Below are 21,944 nucleotides of genomic sequence, written 5' to 3' on the forward strand. Positions count from 1 at the left end.
GGGGCCCACAGTTTCAGATATTCTATTTATCCAGGTGCTGCCAAAATGTATCAAGATTTGCAGCAACACTATTGGTGGAGGAGAATGAAGAAGGATATAGTTGCATATGTAGGTCGGTGTCTAAATTGTCAGCAAGTCAAGTATGAGCATCAGAGACCTAGTAGTTTGCTTCAGAAGTTAGAAATTCCTGGGTGGAAGTGAGAGCGTATCACTATGGATTTTGTTGTTGGGCTCCCACAGACTCAGAGAAAATTTGACCCAGTTTGGGTCATTGTGGACAGGTTGACCAAGTTAGCACATTTCATTCCAGTGGCAGTTACCTATTCTTCAGAGCGGTTAGCTGAACTTTACATTCGTGAGATTGTCCGCCTTCACGGTGTGCCCGTGTCTATTATTTCAGATCAAGGTACGTAATTTACCTCACACTTCTGGAGGGTTGTATAGTGTGAATTAGGCACACGAGTTGAGTTGAGTACATTATTTCATTCGCAGACAGACGGACAGTCAGAACGCACTATTAAGATATTAGAAGATATGCTTCGCGCTTGTGTTATAGACTTTGGAGGTTTTTGGGATCAATTCTTGACACTTGCGGAGTTTGCTTATAATAATAGCTACCAGTCGAGCATTCAGATGGCTCTATATGTGGCATTATACGGAAGGCGATGCCGATCGCCAATTGGCAGGTTTGAACCGGGAGAGGCTCAGTTGTTGGGTACCGATTTGGTGCAAGATGCCTTGGATAAGGTCAAGAATATTTAGGATCGACTTCGCACAGCTCAGTCTAGGCAAAAGGGTTATGCCGACCATAAAGTTCGTGATATTGCATTCATGGTTGGAGAAAGAGTATTTCTCCGGATTTCAACTATGAAAGGTGTAATGAGGTTCGGAAAGAAGGGCAAGTTGAGCCCTAGGTATATTGGACCATTTGAAATTCTTGAAAGGATGGGTGAAGTAGCGTACATGCTTGTATTACCACCTAGTTTATCAGCGGTTCATCCGGTGTTCCATGCGTCTTTGCTCCGGAAATATAATGGTGATCCGTCCAATGTGTTATATTTCAGCTCAGTCTAATTGGACAAGGATTTGACGTATGAGGAGGATCTGGTAGCTATTCTAGCCCAGTAGGTCCAACAGCCGAGGTCTAAGAGTTATACTTCAGTTTTGGTGCAATGGAGAGGTCAACCGGTAGAAGCATATACCTGGGAGTCTGAGTCGGACATGCGGAGTAAATATCCACACCTTTTCACCAGCTCAGGTACTTTTTCTAATTCCGTTCGAGGACGAGCATTTGTTTTAGAGGTGGAGAATGTAATGACTCAAAAGGTCATCTTTAAATTTAATAATTAATTATCTATTCTAAGACATCGAAAAGCACTATTCATCATTTCTTGACTTGCGTGCGTAGTCCGTAAATTTTTTCGGAAAGTTTTTATATGAAAAATTGATTAAAATGTGAAATAGAGCCTTAAACTCAACTAAGTTGACTTTGGTCAACATTTTGAGCAAGCGGACTCGGATCAGTGTTTTGACAGTTCCGGTAGGTCCGTATCGTGATTTGGTACTTGGGCGTATGCCCGAAATTTAATTTGGAGGTCCCTAGCTTGAATTATCGCCAGTTGGCGAAAACTAGAAGCCCAAATGCTTAAAGATTTCAAAGTTTGACCACAAATTGACTTTTATTGATATCGGGGTCGGATTCGAGTTTTGAAAATTTTCATAGGTCTTTATGTCATTTATGACTTGCCTGTCGAATTTGGTGAGAAACGAAGTTGATTTGACGTGATTCAGACGATCGATTGTGAAAATAGAAGTTTTAAAGTTTTCTTAAAAATTTCATTTGATTTATTGTCTGATTCATAATTCTAGGTGTTAAATTAGTGTTTTGATCACGTGAGCGAGTTTGTATGAGGTTTTTGGACTTGTGTGCATGTTTGGTTTGGAGCCCCGAGGGCTCGGGTGAGTTTCGGATGGCCTATGGACCATTTGAACTTTGGAACAAAATCTGGTTTTTTAGCTTCTGCTGTCATCTGGTGCATGATGCTTCTCGATCGCGAAGAGGAAATTTTGAGCCTTTAGTTTTACCCTTCGCGTTCGCGAAGATAGGCATGCGATCACGGGCGGTTAGCTCCCAGTGCACCGCGAACGCATAGAGTGGATCGCGTCCACGAAGAAGGAATGAAGGCAGAAGTTGGGCACGACATTTGTGCTACGCGATCGCAAAAGTCAGTATGCGATCGCGTAAGGTTGAGAAAATGTTCTCCGCGTTCGCATGACCATTTACGCGATCGCGTAGAGTTAAAATTCTGGACAACCAAAACATGATTCGCGATCGTAAAGAATTATCCGTGATCGCGAAGAGTAAAATAGATAGGCAGAAATTGTTCTACGCGATCGCGAATGAATTCCCGCGATCGCGATGAGTAAAAACTTGGGAAAATAGAACTTAAGTTCTGGAAATGGTATTTCGTCCCATTTTCCACCATTTTATATTTTAAGCTCGGGTAAGAAGTTTTTGGGGCGATTTTCACGGGGGAACATTGGGGTAAGTGTTCCTTATCCTATATTGACTATATTTCATGATTCCATACTCATTGTTAAAATATATGGGGGGATCGGGTTGCACGCCGCAACAGATTTATTTAAAGTTTATATTGGGGGATCGAGTTGCACACCTTAACAGATTTATATAAAGTTTATATTGGGGGATCGAGTTGCACGCCGCAGCAGATTTATTTAAAGTTTATATTGTTGGAGCGGGTTGCACGCCGCTGTGATGACCCAAAAGGTCATCTTTAAATTTAATAATTAATTCTGTATTCTAAGACCTCGAAAAGTACTATTCATCATTCCTCGACTTGCGTGCGCAGTCCGTAAAATTTTTTGGAAAGTTTTTATATGAAAAATTGATTAAAATGTGAAATAGAGCCTTAAAACTCAATTGAGTTAACTTTGGTCAACATTTTGAGCAAACAGACTCGGATCAGTATTTTGACAGTTCCGGTAGGTCTGTATCATAATTTGGGACTTGGGCATATGCCCGGAATTTAATTTGGAGGTCACTAGCTTAAATTATCGCAAGTTGACGAAAGCTAGAAGCCCAAAGGCTTAAAGATTTCAAAGTTTGACCACAAATTGACTTTTATTGATATTAGAGTCAGATTCGAGTTCTAAAATTTTTTATAGGTCTGTTATGTCATTTATGACTTGTTTGTCGAATTTGGTGAGAAACAGAGTTGATTTGATGTGATTCAGACGATCGGTTATGAAAATAGAAGTTTTAAAATTTTCTTAAAAATTTCATTTGATTTGGTATCCGATTCGTAATTTTAGGTGTTAAATTGGTGTTTTGATCGCGCGAGTAAGTTTGTATGAGATTTTTGGACATATGTGCATGTTTGGTTTGAAGCCCCGATGGCTCGGGTGAGTTTCGGATGGCCTATGGACCATTTGAACTTTGGAAACAAATCTGGTTTTTGAGCTTCTGCTGTCATCTGGTGCATGGTGCTTCTCGATCGCGAAGCCATTTCCGCGATCGCGAAGAGGAAATTTTGAGCCTTGAGTTTTACCCTTAGCGTTCGCGAAGATAGGCATGCGATCGCGGGCGGTTAGCTCCCAGTGCACCGCGAACGCGTAGAGTGGATCGCGTCCACGAAGAAGGAATGAAGGCAGAAGCTGGGCACACTATTTGTGCTACGCGATCGCGTAAGGTTGAGAAAATGTTCTCCGTGTTCGCATGACCATTTACGTGATCGCGTAGAGTTAAAATTTTGGACAATTAAAACATGATTCGCGATCGCAAAGCATTATCCGCTATCGCGAAGAGTAAAATGGATAGGCAGAAATTGTTCTACGCGATCGCGAATGAATTCACGCGACCGCAATGAGTAAAAATCTGGGCAAACAGAACTTATGTTCTGGAAATGGGATTTCGTCCCATTTTCCACCATTTTTGATTTTGAGCTCGGGTAAGAAGTTTATTCGGCAATTTTCACGGGAAAATATTGGGGTAAATATTCCTTATCCTATATTGATTATATTTCATGATTCTATACTCTTTATATTATTAGTCCGTGAATTTATGGAAGAAAAATCAGATTTTTATAAAATCTTCCAAAAATGTAAAATGAAGATTTGAAAGCCAATCTGATGTCGGAATTCGATAATTTTTATATGGTTGAACTCGTATCGGAAAGTGTGTTCGGATTTCGTATTTTTTTTGGGATTCGAGACGTGGGTCCCACTGTTGATTTTTTTAATAAATTTCAAATTTTAATCCGGAAAAACAAAATTAGTAAATTCATATGAAATTAATTCTACGATTTGTATTGAATATATTGAATTGTTTATGACTAGATTTGAGGATTTCGGACACTAATTCGCGAGGCAAGGGTGTATTGAAAACTTGAATTTGGTTGCGAAGCGAGGTAAGTGTCATGGTTAACCTTGACTTGAGGGAATAGAACCCTTGAATTATTTGCTATGTAAATTTCATGTGCAAAGATGTATATGCAAGGTGACGAGTGCCTATACTTTGACAAAGTTATTTAAAGTTTATACTGGGGGATCGGGTTGCACGCCGCAACAGATTTATTTAAAGTTTATATTGTTAGAGCGGGTTGCACGCCGCAACGAAAATTTATTGAGGAATTATATTGTTGGGGCGGGTTGCACGCCGCAACAGAAGTTGATTGAAATAATAATTAGTTATGATTGTCGAGTTGACTTCAACTGTTAAATTTAGTTACCTGATTTATTTCTATTATTGTTGTTATTATTATTATTGCGTACAGGTTAATCTAAATGACATGCCTTAACCTCGTCACTACTTCGTCAATGTTAGGCTTTGCACTTAGCAGTACATGGGGTCGGTTGTTCTGATACTAGACTCTGCACTTCTTGTACAGATTTTGGAATTGGTCTCGACGGCGTACTGTAGATTTGCCCGGATATAACTACCAGTGGAGACTTGAGGTATAACTGCACAGCATTCGCAGTTCTGAAGTCCCCTTGTATCTTATCTCAGCTGTGTATTATATTTCAAACAGCTTGAATTTTATTCAGATCTTTATTTGTATTATTCTAGAAGCTCGTGCACTTGTGACTCCAAATTCTGGGATGGTATTTAGATATCGTGTCTATTATGGATTATTCACTTTATTTCAGACTTTATTTCCTCATTTGTTTTCTTTGTTATTAATTAATTTAAAATTGTTTTAAAATGACTAATTATATTCTAACATTGGCTTGCCTAGCAAGTGAAATGTTAGGCGCCATCACTGTCCCGAAGGTGGGAATTTCGGGTCGTGACAGCCGCAATGGAAACAAGTTGAGGGATTAAGACTGCTGAATTGACTTCAATTATTGATATTATTTACCGGTCTTACTACTATTCATGTTGTTGTTATTATTATTATTATTATTATTATTATTATTATTATTATTATTATTATTATTATTATTATTATTATTATTATTATTATTATTATTATTATTATTATTATTGTGTAAAGGTTAATGTAAGCGACCTGCCTTAGCCTCGTCACTACTTCGTCGAGGTTAGGCTCGGCACTTATAGAGTACATAGGGTCGGTTTTACTCATACTACACTCTGCACTTCTTGTGCAGATTTCTGAGTTAGTCCCAGTGGCGTACCATAGACTTGCTCGGATTTCAGCTACCCAGAGGAGACTTGAGGTATAACTGCACATCGTCCGCAGTTCTGAAGTCCCCGTCTACTTTATTTTAGCTGTGTGTTTTCTTTCAGACAATTTTATTTTATTCAGACCCTTATTTGTATTATTCTAAAAGCTCGTGCACTTGTGACTCCAGTTCTGGGATGGTATTTAGATATAGCGTTTATTATGAATTATTCACTTTAGTTCAGACTTTATTTTCGCATTTGTTTCTTTGTTATTAATTAATTGAAAATTTGTGTTAAAATGGCTAATTATATTCTAACGTGCTTGCTTAGCAAGTGAAATATTAGGCACCATCACGGTCCCGAAGGTGGGAATTTCGGGTTGTGACAAGTTGGTATTAGAGCACTAGGTTACATAGGTCTTACGAGTCACGAGCGAACTTAGTAGAGTGTGAAGGATCGGTACAGAGACATTTGTACTTATCTTTAAGAGGCTATAAAGTTTAGGAACAACATCATTTCTTTCTTATTCTGTCATGCGATCTTATTCTATCATCGATAATTGAACCATTCTATTCTTATTTTCTCGCAGATGGCGAGAACACGTAATACACCTACCGATGGACAGGGACCAGAGCCCCCGGTGGCAACTATGGCCAGGGGTAGAGGTCGAGGCCGAGGTCGTGCTAGAGGCCGAGGCAGGGGTAGAACTCAGTCTAGAGCTCGAGAAGCAACACTTGTTGTAGAACCTCAGGTGGATCTTTAGGAGGAGGTTCCAGTTTAGACTGTACCGGTTGAACCAGTTCAAGTTCCGAAAGGGTTCATAGCTACTCTAGTACTTCAGAACGCTTTAGTCTATTTGGTGAGCCTAATAGAGGGTGTGGCCCATAATGGTACATTTCCAGTGGCACGAACCGTCTCACAGGCTGGGGGAGGAGCACAAACTCCCACTACTCCAGCTCCGGAGCACATGGCTCCCCAGTATCAGGCTCCAGCATCCCTGCCAGTTGGGATAGTTCAGCCAATTGTTGCGGCACAGGCCAGTGATAGGCCCGCCATGTCTTCTGAGGAATTATTGAGGTTGGAAAAGTTTACGAAGCTCTTTCCAGTCCACTTCAGTGGTACACCTTCTGAGGACCCACAGGATTATCCAGATTGATTCCATGAGGTGTTGCATAACATGGGTATATTTGAGACCAATGGGGTTCATTTTGCTGTATTTTAGATGACGGGTTCCGCCAAGAGGTGGTAGAGAGATTATACATTGACCAGACCAGTTGGATCGCCTGCATTGACGTGGGAATAGTTCTCACGGTGATTTCTAGAGAAGTTCCTCCATATCACATTGAGAGAGGATTACCGCACGCAATTTGAGCATCTACATCATGGCAGTATGCCTGTTACTCAGTATGAGTCTCATCTTGTGGATTTAGCTCATCATGCTCTCCTTTTACTACCTACTGAGGGAGAGAGAGTGAGGAGGTTTATTGAGGGACTCACTCACCCTATCAGGCTTCAGATGGCCAAGGAGACCGGAAGTGAGATTTCATTTCAGGCGGCTGCTAATGTTGCGAGGAGGATCGAGATGGTTCTTGCATAGGAGAGAGGGCAGGGGTCTAATAAGAGGCCTCGTCAGTTCGGTGGGTTCAGTGGTGCCTCGTCTGGAGGCAGGGGTAATTTTGGTAGGGGTCATCCTCCAAGGCCATTTCATTCAGCACTTCAGGCTTCTCACAATGCTTCAGGGAGTCACGATCCTATTATGCCTTACTCTGGGCAGCTAGTATTTAGTGCACATTCAGCTCATATCAGTACACCATCACTCCAGATTCACTATAATGATTATCCGTCCCGTTCGGGTCAGCTTCAATTTCAACAGCCAGGGCATCAGGATGGGTGTTATGAGTATGGGAACATTGGTCACATTAGGAGGTATTGCCCTAGGTTGTCGAGTAATAGATCTCGGCAGGATTCTCGTGCCATCATACCGGCACCGGTTGCTTCACCGCTTGCTCATCCAGCTAGAGGTAGGGGTCAGGCAGCTAGAGGTGGAGGTCAGGCCGTTAGAGGTGGAGGCCAACCAGTTAGAGGCCGTCCCAGAGATGCAGTTCAGAGTGGTGGAGCCTAACCCCGATTTTATGTTTTTCCATCTAGGCCTGAGGCCGAGTCATCTGATGCTATAATCACTGGTATTATTCCAGTTTGCCATAGAGATGTTTCAGTTCTATTTGATCCAGGATCTACTTATTACTATGTGTCCTCCTATTTTGCTTCATATTTGGTTGTGACTCGTGATTCTCTTAGTGCTTCTGCGTGTGTATCTACACCGGTGGGAGACTCTATTATAGTAGACCATGTCTATCGGTTATGTGTGGTTACTATTGGTAGTCTTGTGACTAGTGTGGATCTTCTACTTCTTGATATGGTAGATTTTGATGTCATCTTGGGTTTGGATTGGCTGTCACCTTATCATGCTATATTGGATTGTCATGACAAGACGGTGACCCTAGCCATGCTGGGGTTACCTCAAATAGAGTGGAAAGGAACTCCTGGTCATTCAACCAGCAGGGTTATTTCTTATATGAAGGCTCGGCATATGGTCGAGAAAGGGTGTCTAGCCTATTTGGCTTACATTCGCGATCCCAATGCGGATGTTCCTTCTATGGACTCAGTACTAGTTGTTCGTGAATTTCCAGAAGTATTCCCTGTAGATTTGTTGGGGATGCCACCCGATAGAGATATTGATTTCTGTATTGATTTAGCTCTGGGCACACAGCCCATTTCTATCCCACCATACCATATGGCCCCGCCAGAATTGAAAGAATTGAAGGAGCAATTACAATACTTTCTTGATCTGGGATTTATTAGACCCAGTGTCTCGCCCTGGGGTGGTACTATTTGTAAAGAATAAAGATGGCTCAATGCAGATTTGTATAGATTATCGGTAGTTGAACAAGGCTACTATCAAGAACAATTATCCGCTGCCAAGAATTGATGACTTATTCGATCAGTTTTAGGGTGCCAAGTTATTTTCAAAGATCGACTTGAGGTTTGGTTACCATCAGTTGAAGATTAGGGCATCTAATGTCCCTAAGATAGCTTTTCGGACTCGGTATGGGCATTACGAATTCCTAGTGATGTTATTTGGGTTGACAAATGCCACAGTAGCATTTATGGATTTGATGAATCGGGTGTTCAAGCCCTACTTGGATTCTTTTGTGGTTGTATTCATTGATGATATCTTGATTTACTCCAGCAGTCGAGAGGAGCATGAGCAACATCTTCGGAGTATGCTTCAGACTTTGAAGAATAATCAGTTATATGCTAAATTTTCAAAATGTGAGTTTTGGTTAAACTCAGTTGCCTTCTTGGGGCATGTTGTATCGGCAGAAGGCATAAAAATGGATCCTAAGAAGATTGAGGCTGTTCAGAACTGGCCTAGACCTACTTTAGTTACAGATAACCGGAGTTTTCTGGGTTTGGCAAGTTATTATCGTCGGTTCGTGGAGGGGTTTTCATCTATAGCAAGCCCATTGACCAGACTGAACTAGAAAGATGTTCCATTCGGATGGTCAGACGGGTGTAAGTTGAGCTTTTAGAAGCTCAAGACTGCTTTGACTACGATGCCTGTGTTGGTATTACCCACAGGTTCAGGATTTTATACGGTGTATTGTGATGCATCTCGCACTGGGCTTGGTGCAATATTGATGCAAGATGGCATGGTTATTGCATATGCGTCACGACAGTTGAAAGTTCACGAGAAGAATTATCATGTTCATGACTTAGAATTGGCAGTCATTGTTCATGTGCTGAAGATTTGGAGGCATTACTTTTACGGTGTCTCGTGTGAGGTATTTACTGATCATCGTAGCCTTCAATATCTGTTCAAACAAAAAGATCTTAATTTGAGGTAGAGAAGATGGTTGGAGTTATTGAAAGACTATAATATCACCATTTTGTATCACCTAGGAGAGGCTAATGTGGTGGCCGATGCTTTGAGTAGAAATGTTGTGAGTATGGGCAACCTTGCTTATATTCTAGTTGGTGAGAGACCGTTAGTTGTAGATGTCCAGACTTTGGCTAATCGGTTCATGAGGTTAGATGTTTTAGAACCCAGTCGGGTTTTAGCTTGCACAGTCGCTCGGTCTTCTTTATATGAACATATCAGAGAGCGGCAGTATGATGATCCTCATTTACTTGTCCTTAAGGACACGATGCAGCACGGTAATGCCAAACAGATTGTTGTGGGAGAAGATGGAGTTCTGCGAATGCAGGGTCGTATTTGTGTGCCTAATGTTAACGGGCTTCGTGAATTAATTCTTGAAGAGGCACACAGTTCCAGGTATTCTATTCATCCAGGTGCCGCCAAAATGTATCAAGATTTACCGCAACATTATTGGTAGAGGAGAATGAAGAAGGATATAGTTGCATATGTAGCTCTGTGTATAAATTGTCAGCAAGTCAAGTACAAGCATCAAAGACCTTTGGTTTGCTTAAGAAGTTAGAAATTATTAAGTGAAAGTGGGAGCGTATCACTATGAATTTTGTTGTTGGGCTCCCACGGACTCAGAGTAAATTTGACGCAGTTTGGGTCATTGTGGACAGGTTGACCAAGTCAACACATTTCATTCCAGTGGCGGTTACCTATTCTTCAAAGCGGTTAGCTGAAATTTACATTCGTGAGATTGTCCGCCTTCACGGTATGCCCGTGTCTATTATTTCAGATCGAGGTACGCAGTTTACCTCACACTTCTGGAGGGCTGTACAACATGAGTTAGGCACGCAGGTAGAGTTGAGTATAACATTTCATCCACAGACAGACAAGCAGTCAGAGCGCACTATTCAGATATTGGAAGATATGCTTCGCGCTTGTGTTATAGACTTGGAGGTTCTTGGGATCAGTTCTTGTCACTTGCGGAGTTTGCTTATAATAATAGCTACCAGTCGAGCATTCAGATAGCTCCATATGAGGCATTATACGGAAGGCGATGCCGATCGCTAGCTAGCTTGTTTGAACCGGGAGAGGCTCCGTTGTTGGGTTTCCAATTTGGTACAGGATGCCTTGGATAACGTCAAAATTATTCAGGATCGACTTCGCACAGCTCAGTCTAGGCAAAAGAGTTATGCCGGCCGTAAAGTTCGTGATATTGCATTCATGGTTGGAGAAAGAGTATTGTTCCGGGTTTCACCTATGAAAGGTGTAATGAGGTTCGGAAAGAAGGGCAAGTTGAGCCCTGGTATATAGGACCCTTCAAAAATCTTGAAAGGATGCACGAAGTAGCCTACATGCATGCATTACCACCTAGTTTATCAGCGGTTCATCCGGTGTTCCATGTGTCTATGCTCCAAAAATATTATGATGATACGTCCCATGTATTAAATTTCAGCTTAGTCCAATTGGACAAAAATTTGACTTATGAAGAGGAGCCGGTAGCTATTCTAGCCCGACAGGTCCGACAGTTGAGGTCTAAGAGTTATTCTTTAGTTCGAGTACAATGGAGAGGTCAGCCGGTAGAAGCATCTACTTGGGAGTCCGAGTCGGACATGTGGAGTAAATATCCACACCTTTTCACCAGCTCAGGTACTTTTTCTAATTCCGTTCGAGGACGAAAATTTGTTTTAGAGGTGGAGAATGTGATGACCCAAAAGGTCATCTTTAAATTTAATAATTATTTCTGTATTCTAAGACCTCAAAAAGAACTATTCATCATTCCTCGACTTGCGTACGCAGTCCGTATAATTTTTTGAAAACTTTTTATATGAAAAATTTATTAACATGTGAAATAGAGTCTTAAAACTCAATTAAATTGACTTTGGTCAATAATTTTAGCAAACGGACCCGGATAAGTGTCTCGTGATTTGGGATTTGGGCGTATGCCCGAAATTTAATTTGGAGGTCCCTAGCTCAAGTTATGACCATTTAACGGAAACAAAAAATTTAAAGGCTAAAGATTTCCAAGTTTGACCACAGAGTTGACTTTTTGATATCGGGGTCGGAATCCGATTCCGGAAATTAGAATAGGTCTGTTATGTCATTTATGACTTGTGTGCAAAATTTGAAGTCAGGCGAAGAGGAACTAGAGGCAGGCGAAATTTACTCTTCGCGTTCGTGAAGGCGTAAAGGACAGTGTACATCGCGAACGCGTGGGAGCGTTCGCGTTCGCGTAGACGGGCAAGGCCTGGCCGGGCACTAGGCGATAAGGCTTCGCGTTCGCGTAGGGGAGACCACGTTCGCGAAGGCGAAGTTTGGCAAGGCATCGCGTTCGCAAGACTGCCCTCGCGTTCGTGAAGAAGAAATTGCTGGACAGCAGAATTTATGTTCTGGAAATGGGATTTCGTCCCATTTTTTATTTTTCAAGATTTTGAGCTCGGGTAAGGCGAGTTTTGGGCGATTTTCACGGGAAAATATTGGGGTAAGTGTTCCTTATCCTAAATTGATTATATTTCATGATTCCATACTCATTTACTTCATGAATCCGTGAATTTATGGAAAAAAAATTAGATTTTTATAAAATCTTCCAAAAATATAAAATTAAGATTTGAAAGCCAATCCGATGTCGGAATTCGATAATTTTTGTATGGTTGAACTCGTATTGGAATGAGTGTTCGGATTTTATGAGTTTTTTCGGGATTCGAGACATGGGTCCCACTGTTAATTTTTAAAATAAATTTCGGATTTTAATCCGAAAAATTAGTAAATTCATATGGAATCAATTTTTACAATTTGTATTGAGTATATTGAATTGTTTATGACTAGATTTGAGAATTTCTGACACGAATTCGCGAGAAAAAGATTTATTGGAATCTTGAGTTGGTTGCAAATCGAGGTAAGTGTCGTGGTTAACCTTGACTTGAGGGAATAGAACCCTTGAATTATTTGCTATGTGAATTTCATGTGTAACGATTTATAGGCAAGGTGACGAGTTCCTATACTTTATCAAATTAATTGTTTGCTTAATTATTTAAACATCTTAAATTATTTTAAGACACGAATTAATTGATATAATAATTGTTTCTCTCCTATTCCTTGTTAAATATCATTTCTTGAATTCCTACAATAATTGTTACATGCGTATTTAATTGATGTGTCTTAATTGGTACTTGACAATTAGCATATTAAAAATTAAACTGCCTATTTATTTAAACTGACATTTGGGGGATCGGGTTGCACACCGCAACAGATTTATTTAAAGTTTATATTGGGGGATCGGGTTGCACGCCACAACAGATTTAGATTTATTTAAAGTGTATATTGGGGGATCGGGTTGCACGCCGCAATAGATTTATTTAAAGTTTATATTGTTAGAGCGGGTTGCACGCCGCAATGGAAATAAGTTGAGGGATTAAGACTGCTGAATTGACTTCAATTATTGATATTATTTACCGGTCTTACTACTATTCTTGTTATTATTATTATTATTATTATTATTATTATTATTATTATTATTATTATTATTATTATTATTATTATTATTATTATTATTATTATTATTCTTGTTATTATTATTATTATTATTATTATTATTATTATTATTATTATTATTATTATTATTATTATTGTGTAGAGGTTAATGTAAGCGACCTGCCTTAGCCTCGTCACTACTTCGTCGAGGTTAGGCTCGGCACTTAAAGAGTACATGGGGTCGGTTGTACTCATACTACACTCTGCACTTCTTGTGCAGATTTCGGAGTTGGTCCCAGCGGCGTACCATAGACTGGATCGGATTTCAGCTGCCTAGAGGAGACTTGAGGTATAACTGCACATCGTCCGCAATTCTGAAGTCCCAGTCTCTTTATTTTAGCTGTGTGTTTTCTTTCAGACAACTTTATTTTATTCAGACTCTTATTTGTATTATTCTAGAAGTTCGTGCACTTGTGACTCCAGTTCTGGGATGGTATTTAGATATCGCGTTTATTATGGATTATTCACTTTAGTTCAGACTTTATTTCCGTATTTATTTCTTTGTTATTAGTTAATTTAAAATTTGTGTTAAAATGGCTAATTATATTCTAACGTTGGCTTGCCTAACAAGTAAAATATTATGCGTCATCACGATTTCGAATGTGAAAATTCCGGGTCGTGACACATGCCAAAAATTCATTTCTTATGTTGGTGTTAGAGTCTGACCCATCAAATTATTCTTGGGCATAGTATAAAATTCAGAACTCAAACTCGATTCAATTAGTAAATGAATTAAGCTAATTAATCAGAAGTTTGACCGAGTTAAAGATTTAAAGATTTTTACTTTTAGTAACAAAATACTTTTTCAAAGATCCCATGTGCTTAACTTGTCATAACTTAAGAAATTATTCATAACATATTGACTTTTTAAACGATATAAGTGAACAACTCAATTTACTACGATAGAAATATCATAACAAGATAAAGTTTAGTATTACCTACCTATAATGTCCTTTTAAATTGACTAGACTCACTAAATATTTACTACTATAAACCATTGAGTCAACCGAGTTTGTACCTTATTTTACTTTTCAATTTTTAGTGTTTCTATTGCATGGCAGCATGGGAAAGACAGGACAAAGGATACAATGAATATTGAATCCACATCTATTATGAGGGAACAGTGTGAATCAAACTCACAGCAATAGGAAGTTTAGATCGAATAAAAGTTATGTTGGGATTAGTTATTTCGATATTATTTTTTATTGACTGTTTGATATGTTGTATTAATTTTGAGATTTTCAATTTTACTGTTTTATTCTAGGATAATTTATTCTGGAATTACTATTTCACCCTATGGCAGATATAAGTTATCCAATACTATTTTTAATTCTGGGATGACTTATCCCAGGATTAGTAACCAAACAAGGGTTAAGACTATTGGGTGTGTGTGAGCAAAGTCCCACATAAGAAGTAGAAAAGAAAAATAAGCTGCTTCTAAGGGGTTTGATACTCTTAATGGTGTGAGGCCTTAAGGGAAAAATCGTGCGGTTTGGCCAAAGCGGAGAATATCACACCATATTAAGAGTATCTTTGGGCCGTTTTAGCCTAACAATTGGTATCAGAGCTAACAATTTCGCGAGACTACGAAGATGGTAGAGTATGGCGTGGGGGGCCGACTTAGTGTCTTTGCCTCTCTACGGGGTTTACAACCTTTATCCGTAGCTTTGAAGACGCATACACAACCTTTGGGCTTTGGTAACTATAAATACTCAAGATCATGTGGGTGACACACAGTTAATCTCCAAATTAGCCCATAAATAGTGATGAGTCGTGTGGAACTTGGTTCAGGGGAGGAATTGTTGGGTGTGTGTGAACAAAGTCTTAGATGAGAAGTAGAAAAGAAAAATAAGTTACTTATTAGGAGTTGGATACTCCTAGAGCCCGTTTGGATTGACTTAATTTAAGTAGCTTTTAAGCACCACGTGCTGAAAAATACTTTTTAAGTGATAGAGCCAGTTTCATAAATAAGTAATTACGTGTTTGGATAAAAGTGATAAAGTTGAAAATAAGTTATCGATATGTTTGACTTTCTTCTATTAAAACGACGTAGATATCCTTAAATATGTTAAACACTATAAAAGAATTGATTACTAATAATTTTATTCTAAATTAATTCACTTTCAGTTTAAATTAATTACCTAAAATAATTAATTCACCGTGAGATAAACATTTCAGTTTCCAATTCAAAAGAAATCAAAAAAGAAAATGCTACATTTGTACGGTAGTTGACCAACATTTAGCAATTATGATTTCTGCCATTAGTAGCTGAATTACATTGATCGCATATGTTGAAATTCAGTCATCTCTGCACATCTAACGTTCAGACATTAAAAAAGAGAAAGAAATCCAAAATAACAAAGAAGAAAGGAGAAAAGCTATCCTGATAGGAAAAAAAAATCGAACTTCAAAAATTTGCAACGAAGGAGATGAGCAACGAAAGACAGACATGGAGAAGAAGAGATGAAGGAGAAGCTGAAGAAAGAATAACCGAGAAGAAATCAGTAGAAATTAGGGCTTGTGTGTGAAGGATACATTTAGAATTTACTTAAAAGCTCATCCAAACAGGCTCTTAATGGTGTGGGGCTTTTAAGGGAAAACCATGCGGGCTTGATTCAAAACGGATAATATCACACTATGTTATGAGTATTTTTAAGTCGTTTTAACCTAACAAAGGCGGTACTAAATACTTATCTCAGAATTATTTTGCTTATTTATCGTACCAAACGACCCCTTAAAGTATATACTTGGATTGTAATAGCGCTTTTACTAAGACGCACCAATTTTAACTTGCATCTTTCACTGAATCAAAAGATTTCCAAACTGAGTCGAGGTAACTCGTTCTAGCTCTGCCAAATTGACTCTAGTTTTATAACAAAGAATTAAATCATCAAAATTGGTAATTGAGATATGAGATATAGGCAACTCTGAATATGACCACATGGTCTGTAGCTTAGATGTAAGAAGTAATTATCGTTAGGCAAGTTGTCTGCTTTAATATTATTGTTAGTACCACTCACCAGAATCAGTTAATGACCTAACCTACCAAATTTTGCTTTTATTACGCATTTTGATGTTGACTTATTACCTAAACGGCGAAATTTCTGCTTCATATGTAACACTCATTATTACGACCACTATTAAAGTAAAAATTCCTATTTCACCATAGCCAGGCCATTAGGAAAAAAATAGTAAGGTGAAAGAGTTGGTTTAAGAGATTAGAGAAACGACTAATTTGCAACAATTTGACTACAACTTCACTTTTAAGCGAATAATTAACTCTTTATCCTTACTTTCACTATTGCCAAACAACTGTTATGGTCATTGTTCAATTCTTTTTTAAGAAACAAAAATAAAAATCTTTCCAATCCAACACCTCAACACGCCGTTGCCACAATGTTTATTTCAGCTAGCTTGACTCTCTGACACAATATTTATTTTAGCTTGACCTTCAAATATTTGACTTATGAGTCATGACTCATTTCTACATAAATCTTCAGGCTACATAGATGTACCAGAAAAAGACAAGACTTACCAATAATTAGCCATTTTAGTCGTGCTATCAATAATAGCCAAAAACTTTACTAATGATATACAACATTAAAAAAAAAAACTAGGCAAAAAAAGATTTTTTTGAATGGGTATTGTTAGAATTCACCGAAAACACATAGATTGGGCAATATACAAACTTTGAGGAAGACTAAAGGTGAATTGGACTAGTTTGGAGTCAAAATTCGTTTACCAATGATATACAATATTAAAAAAAAAAGGCAAATCAATGAGTATGGATGAAATTCATTGAGAACAAATAGATTAGGCAATAAATAAAATTTAAGATTAGAGATAATTTGGACTGATTTGGTATCAAAATTTATAGTTAATTTCGAGTTTGAAAAGATCATCTACGACACATATATTAAACATGGTATCATACATGTATCTTAGATACATTTATACTTGGATAAACAAGAGATATATTAGCTTGCATATTGAAATGCTATTAGCCATATTTGAATTAAAGCTCTTTTATGCAAGAGCAGAATGAAATAACCTACAAATTGTAATCTACAAGTAAAGAGCATCCTAGAGTAAAAATGGGAGAGCGAAGAGAAACTGACATTAATTGAAAACTTTTTGGATTATAATGACATTTGGGCCATTTTTGGGTAGATATTTGTTTTGGGTTAGTTTTGGTTGAAATTGTTTATGGAATGACAGTTTTCTATTTTCTTTATTCAATTGACCACTATATATGTAGGAATTCTCTTTCAAATTAACTAAAACAGAGCTAAGGAATCTTGCCACGCTTCCTTATTGACAACTACACATTTTAGAGAAATTTCAGATACATGGATCACAATGACTCCTCAACTAAATCATCATTTTCTACCCACAACCTAACCTAACCATTATTGTTTATTCAAGATCAAGAAAAAACTCCTAGCAACTCTCAACAATTCTCACCTTCCTCTTTGATCTTCAATGGCCGTGAAACCAAGAAAGCTATTTCCAACTTCAAACCAAACAGCAGATTGTCACGATGTTTGTGACTCAACATGTCCTTATGGCTGCTATCCATACCCTGATACGGACTATTACATGCCACCACCAGCACTACTACAGCCACAACCGGCGCCTCAATCGAGTAACAAAAATGTTCAAAACATTTCACCTTATATAATCATCTCCGTCGCGCTGCTAGCTAGCTTGTTCCTACTTCTCAGCTACTACATAATCGTCGTGAGGAATTGCACGAATTGGAGCCGTAGGAGACACTCGCGAACGCAATCAGAAGGCGTTAGCGAAGAGTTCTTGGATGAAAATCGAGGTCCGGTTATTGATTATCCCATTTGGTACATCAACACTGTAGGTCTTCAGCCTGCAGTTATTAATTTGATCACAATTTTCAAGTACAAAAGGGGAAATGGTTTGATTGATGGAACAGAGTGCTCTGTTTGTTTAAATGAATTCCAAGATGATGATTCTCTTAGGTTGTTACCAAAATGTAACCATGCCTTTCACATCCATTGTATCGATACATGGCTTAGATCACACACAAATTGTCCTTTGTGTCGCGCTGCTATCATCTCCAACACTGCAACTGCTCCACTGGGATCAATCGTCCCAATTTCGAGTACTAATATGAATTCCAGCGAAGATAATGGTTCGCAGAGAGAAGTAATTGTAGAAGTGAACAACAACAATCATTCCAGAGATGGGGAATTTCAAGAAAATGCGAGGAGAGTTAGTCGTGAACAAGATGAATTCCAAGAGATTGAACGTCCTGAAACTTCGAAAAAAGAAGTGAACTTGAATAGGGGTGATAAAGATGTGGAAGTACAACCAATGAGGAGGTCTGCTTCTATGGATTCTTCAATTTCTACAACCATAGGACTACAAATGGGTGTAGGTGAAAAAAGCTGTGTTGAGACGACAACAAATGAGGAAATAGGTTCAAATTCAAGAATGAAAAGGGTGATGGAGAGTGCTTCTTCAATGAAGAGATCATTGTCTTATGGTGGGAGGTCATTTTTCTCGAAACAACATCGAAATCCAAGTTCAGTACTTCCATTATGAAAAGGAGCTGGTATAAAATTTCTGAGAACGAAAACATTGTTGTTCTCTAAATTATGTGTCCAAAAGAAAGGTTCAAGATCCTGAATCATGACATAACAGTAAGAGAAATGGGGATTTATGGTAGTTTTAAGTCTGAAATCTAACTGACATACACTCGTTGTACAGGTAGCTTAGTTCATAAATGAGTTACAGTCTTAACTTCTACTACCTCAAGATCATCTGTAACGTGTTGTGCGCCAAATTATAAGTATAATTCCTTATACATGAAGGATGATGACCAAGTAAAATCTAGTCGTGGAAATGCTCTTTAGCGAATATGCAACGTAAAACTCTGCATAATATAAACCCAATGTGGTCCAACACTTTTCAGAAACCAACAGGAGCTTAGTGCACAGCCTTTTTAAAGTCAATCCACATGTTTCAAAGTAATAAAATGCTTTGATTGGCGATTCTCAGTGCAGTGAAAAAATGATGATGCTTTTAGCTGTCGCAGTAAGTCCTGAATTTGATACAAAGTTTTCAGAGAATGAAAGCTTATTACTTAGATTATAAGATTCATAGATATCCTTGAACTCAAAGAAATGTAGACTCAAAATTCTCAGTGCCTTATAGGAAACTAAGAGTATTTTTACTTGGATTGAGAATAGGGGCAAAGGGGAAACTTTCATGCCTGATTTTAATTAAATTTTTGAAATACAATAAAGTTGGGATTGGCCTTGAAACTCGTTCTGACAAGATAACCTCTAAACATTCTCAGGTGATCATGAAAGACTAAAATCCAACTTTTTTGAATCTATCAAATCGGAGTAAAGCGCTGGGATTCAATTTAATTACTTTTGAGAAATATAATGCATGTTAATTCATAAAATCATCTTAAAATACAACAATTTCAAGATTAAGAGTAAAGCTCGGTTGGAAGCTCTCTCTTTCACGTTCCTCCTATCTTAGGTTAAGAAAACATGCACGACGAATTCATACAAGCAAACATAATTTTAAATATTACCCGTACAATTTAAATAGCAAAATTCTACCATTCCAAAGTGAGGAACTTTTGCTAAAAAAAAGTAAACATTTTCTCCAATAGTTAGTAGCTAAAATAATTAACATTTGATTCACGAAAAAGACTAATTTGGCTAATTCATCGATTTTGGAACGCTCGGTCTAATTTACAAAAAACAAAATTAAAAAAAAAATCGAATCATAGCTAATAAAATACCCCTTATTCTTCACTACAACTTAATTGAACGAAGGTAACAACATGATACTTTACCAATTTTTGATATATTAGAAAAAAATATTATATAATATCTTGTCTCCGAGCAATGAAATTACATTTTAAAAAAAAAAAAACTGAAATTCAGAGATAGAGTCAATTTTTTTCTTTTAAAATTTTCTTCCTTTGCAGAGGAAGTCTCAAAACGAAGTTAGATACAGTCAGACCTCTCTATAACAACATCCCTATATAACAACACTTCTCTATAAAAGCCAAGCTTTTTCGGAACCGATTTTTATGTTATGTTATAATATATGTTCTCTATAACAACACTTCGCTATAACATTCCAAAATATTCAGAACAAACGAGATTATTATAAAGAGATTTTAATGTAAATATAAACTAAGCCCCAAGGCAGTTGGTAGCCAATTTTTTAATACCCCAGAAGGAGTATAGATATTTCACAAAGAGAGAGAGTCAAGAAAATAAAAAACAATAATATCATAGGTTGTGGATATGGCAAGTTTATGGACCTTTTGATATTGCCCTTCAAACAACTTGAAATAAATAAAAAAGACACGATTCATTAGAAGCCCTAACTACAGGAATAAATAACCATTTACTTTGTCAATTGGTTAAGGAACACCTAACTAAGAGAATCTCTTTAGCTGGCACTCTCCCGTTCACTTTTAATTGTTTATTTTTGACTTTGCAATCTCTTTAAAAAAAATAAACAAAGCATATATTTTACAGTTTTACTCATAATAATGATAACATTTCAAAAAGTTTTGAAAAATGATTTGGGGAATGAGTAGTTAATGATAAGGGTAAAATATGAGAAAAAGTTTATCTTTTTCTTGCTTTGCTAAAAATTGAACAAGTAAAAGTAAAAATATATTTTTAGTATAGTGAACAAGTAAAAGCGAATGGAGAGAATACTTGGTAAGATTTTTTTTTATTCCTCCACGTAATAGCAGTTAATCATTTCGGCAAAAACAAGTAGTAATAATTAATAGTGATTCAATTATAAAACAAAAATAATGCATCTATCTTTTTCCAAATGTGCTTTTGCTGGTTAGAAAATAGCCACACAGCTCTCTCTCTCTCTCCCTCCCCCCCTCCCTCTCCACCACCTAGGATGTACAAAGAAAAACAACAAATCGCACCAAATCGATAATTCAAGTCAAACCGGAAAACACAACTCGATTATGATTTGGTTTGGTGTTAGAAAATAATTCGATTATAATTGATTTGGTTTTGTTTTAACTAAAAAAAGTCAAATCAAAACCAAACCAAACCAACACGGCATTACATGTATATAAATTTTAAAAATATTTTATACATAAATATAATTATTGTAATATAATTTGTAATTATTTAATAAATATTTGCATAGTTCTCTCTTTTAATGTATTATTTCAAGCTTGGACTTAGAATTTTTGAATGGTCAAATATGTTTTACAGCCTTTAAAAGTTAGTAACTCAAATAAAGCCCAAAGCAAAATCAAATCAATACTAATGCTAAAAAAAAATTCAATTCAATACTAGGAATGACAATAGTATTAGATATTTTTTTTTAGTTTTGCATTAGTTTAGCTAGTGAAAATGCATAACTTTATTTATTATTACTTAGTCATGTTATTAATACTTAGTACTTATTAGTCGTACTTATTTTAGCATGACTTAGTACTTTTGAATTATGTTTATTTTCATCATGATTTATTAATTAGCAATGTTTATTTTTATTATGGCTTATTAATTAGCAATGCTTATTTTATGCGGCTTGTTGAGTATTTTTTAATATAATATCATGACTCATCTCACATTATTTTGTATTATTTTCTTGGATAACATCTTATATAGTTTTATCCTACTAGGACCTAAAAAAATATTAGAGCACAAGTTATATATCTTATGCTATGAAGAGTTTACCGGAAGAAATCAGAAAAACCCGAGAAAAATCCAAAATGAAAAATCCGATTTTTGTTGGTTTGGTTTGATTAATAAATTTTAAAATCCGAAACAATTGATTTATTTGGTAATTAAAAAGTCC

The 21,944-nt window shown here is 37.2% G+C and overlaps 1 protein-coding gene across 1 annotated transcript; it reads left to right on the plus strand.

Moving 5' to 3' along the window:
• The first annotated feature begins 17,369 nt into the window (after positions 1 to 17,369).
• LOC104111554 (RING-H2 finger protein ATL54-like) lies at positions 17,370 to 18,945 on the plus strand. Its single transcript, XM_009621275.4, has one exon. The coding sequence runs from the start codon at positions 17,583 to 17,585 to the stop codon at positions 18,675 to 18,677; it is 1,095 nt and encodes a 364-aa protein (XP_009619570.1). The 5' UTR covers positions 17,370 to 17,582; the 3' UTR covers positions 18,678 to 18,945.
• The last annotated feature ends 2,999 nt before the right edge of the window (positions 18,946 to 21,944 follow it).

Source organism: Nicotiana tomentosiformis, chromosome 12 (genome assembly GCF_000390325.3).
Source record: "Nicotiana tomentosiformis chromosome 12, ASM39032v3, whole genome shotgun sequence".
Classification (NCBI taxonomy): Eukaryota; Viridiplantae; Streptophyta; class Magnoliopsida; order Solanales; family Solanaceae; genus Nicotiana; species Nicotiana tomentosiformis.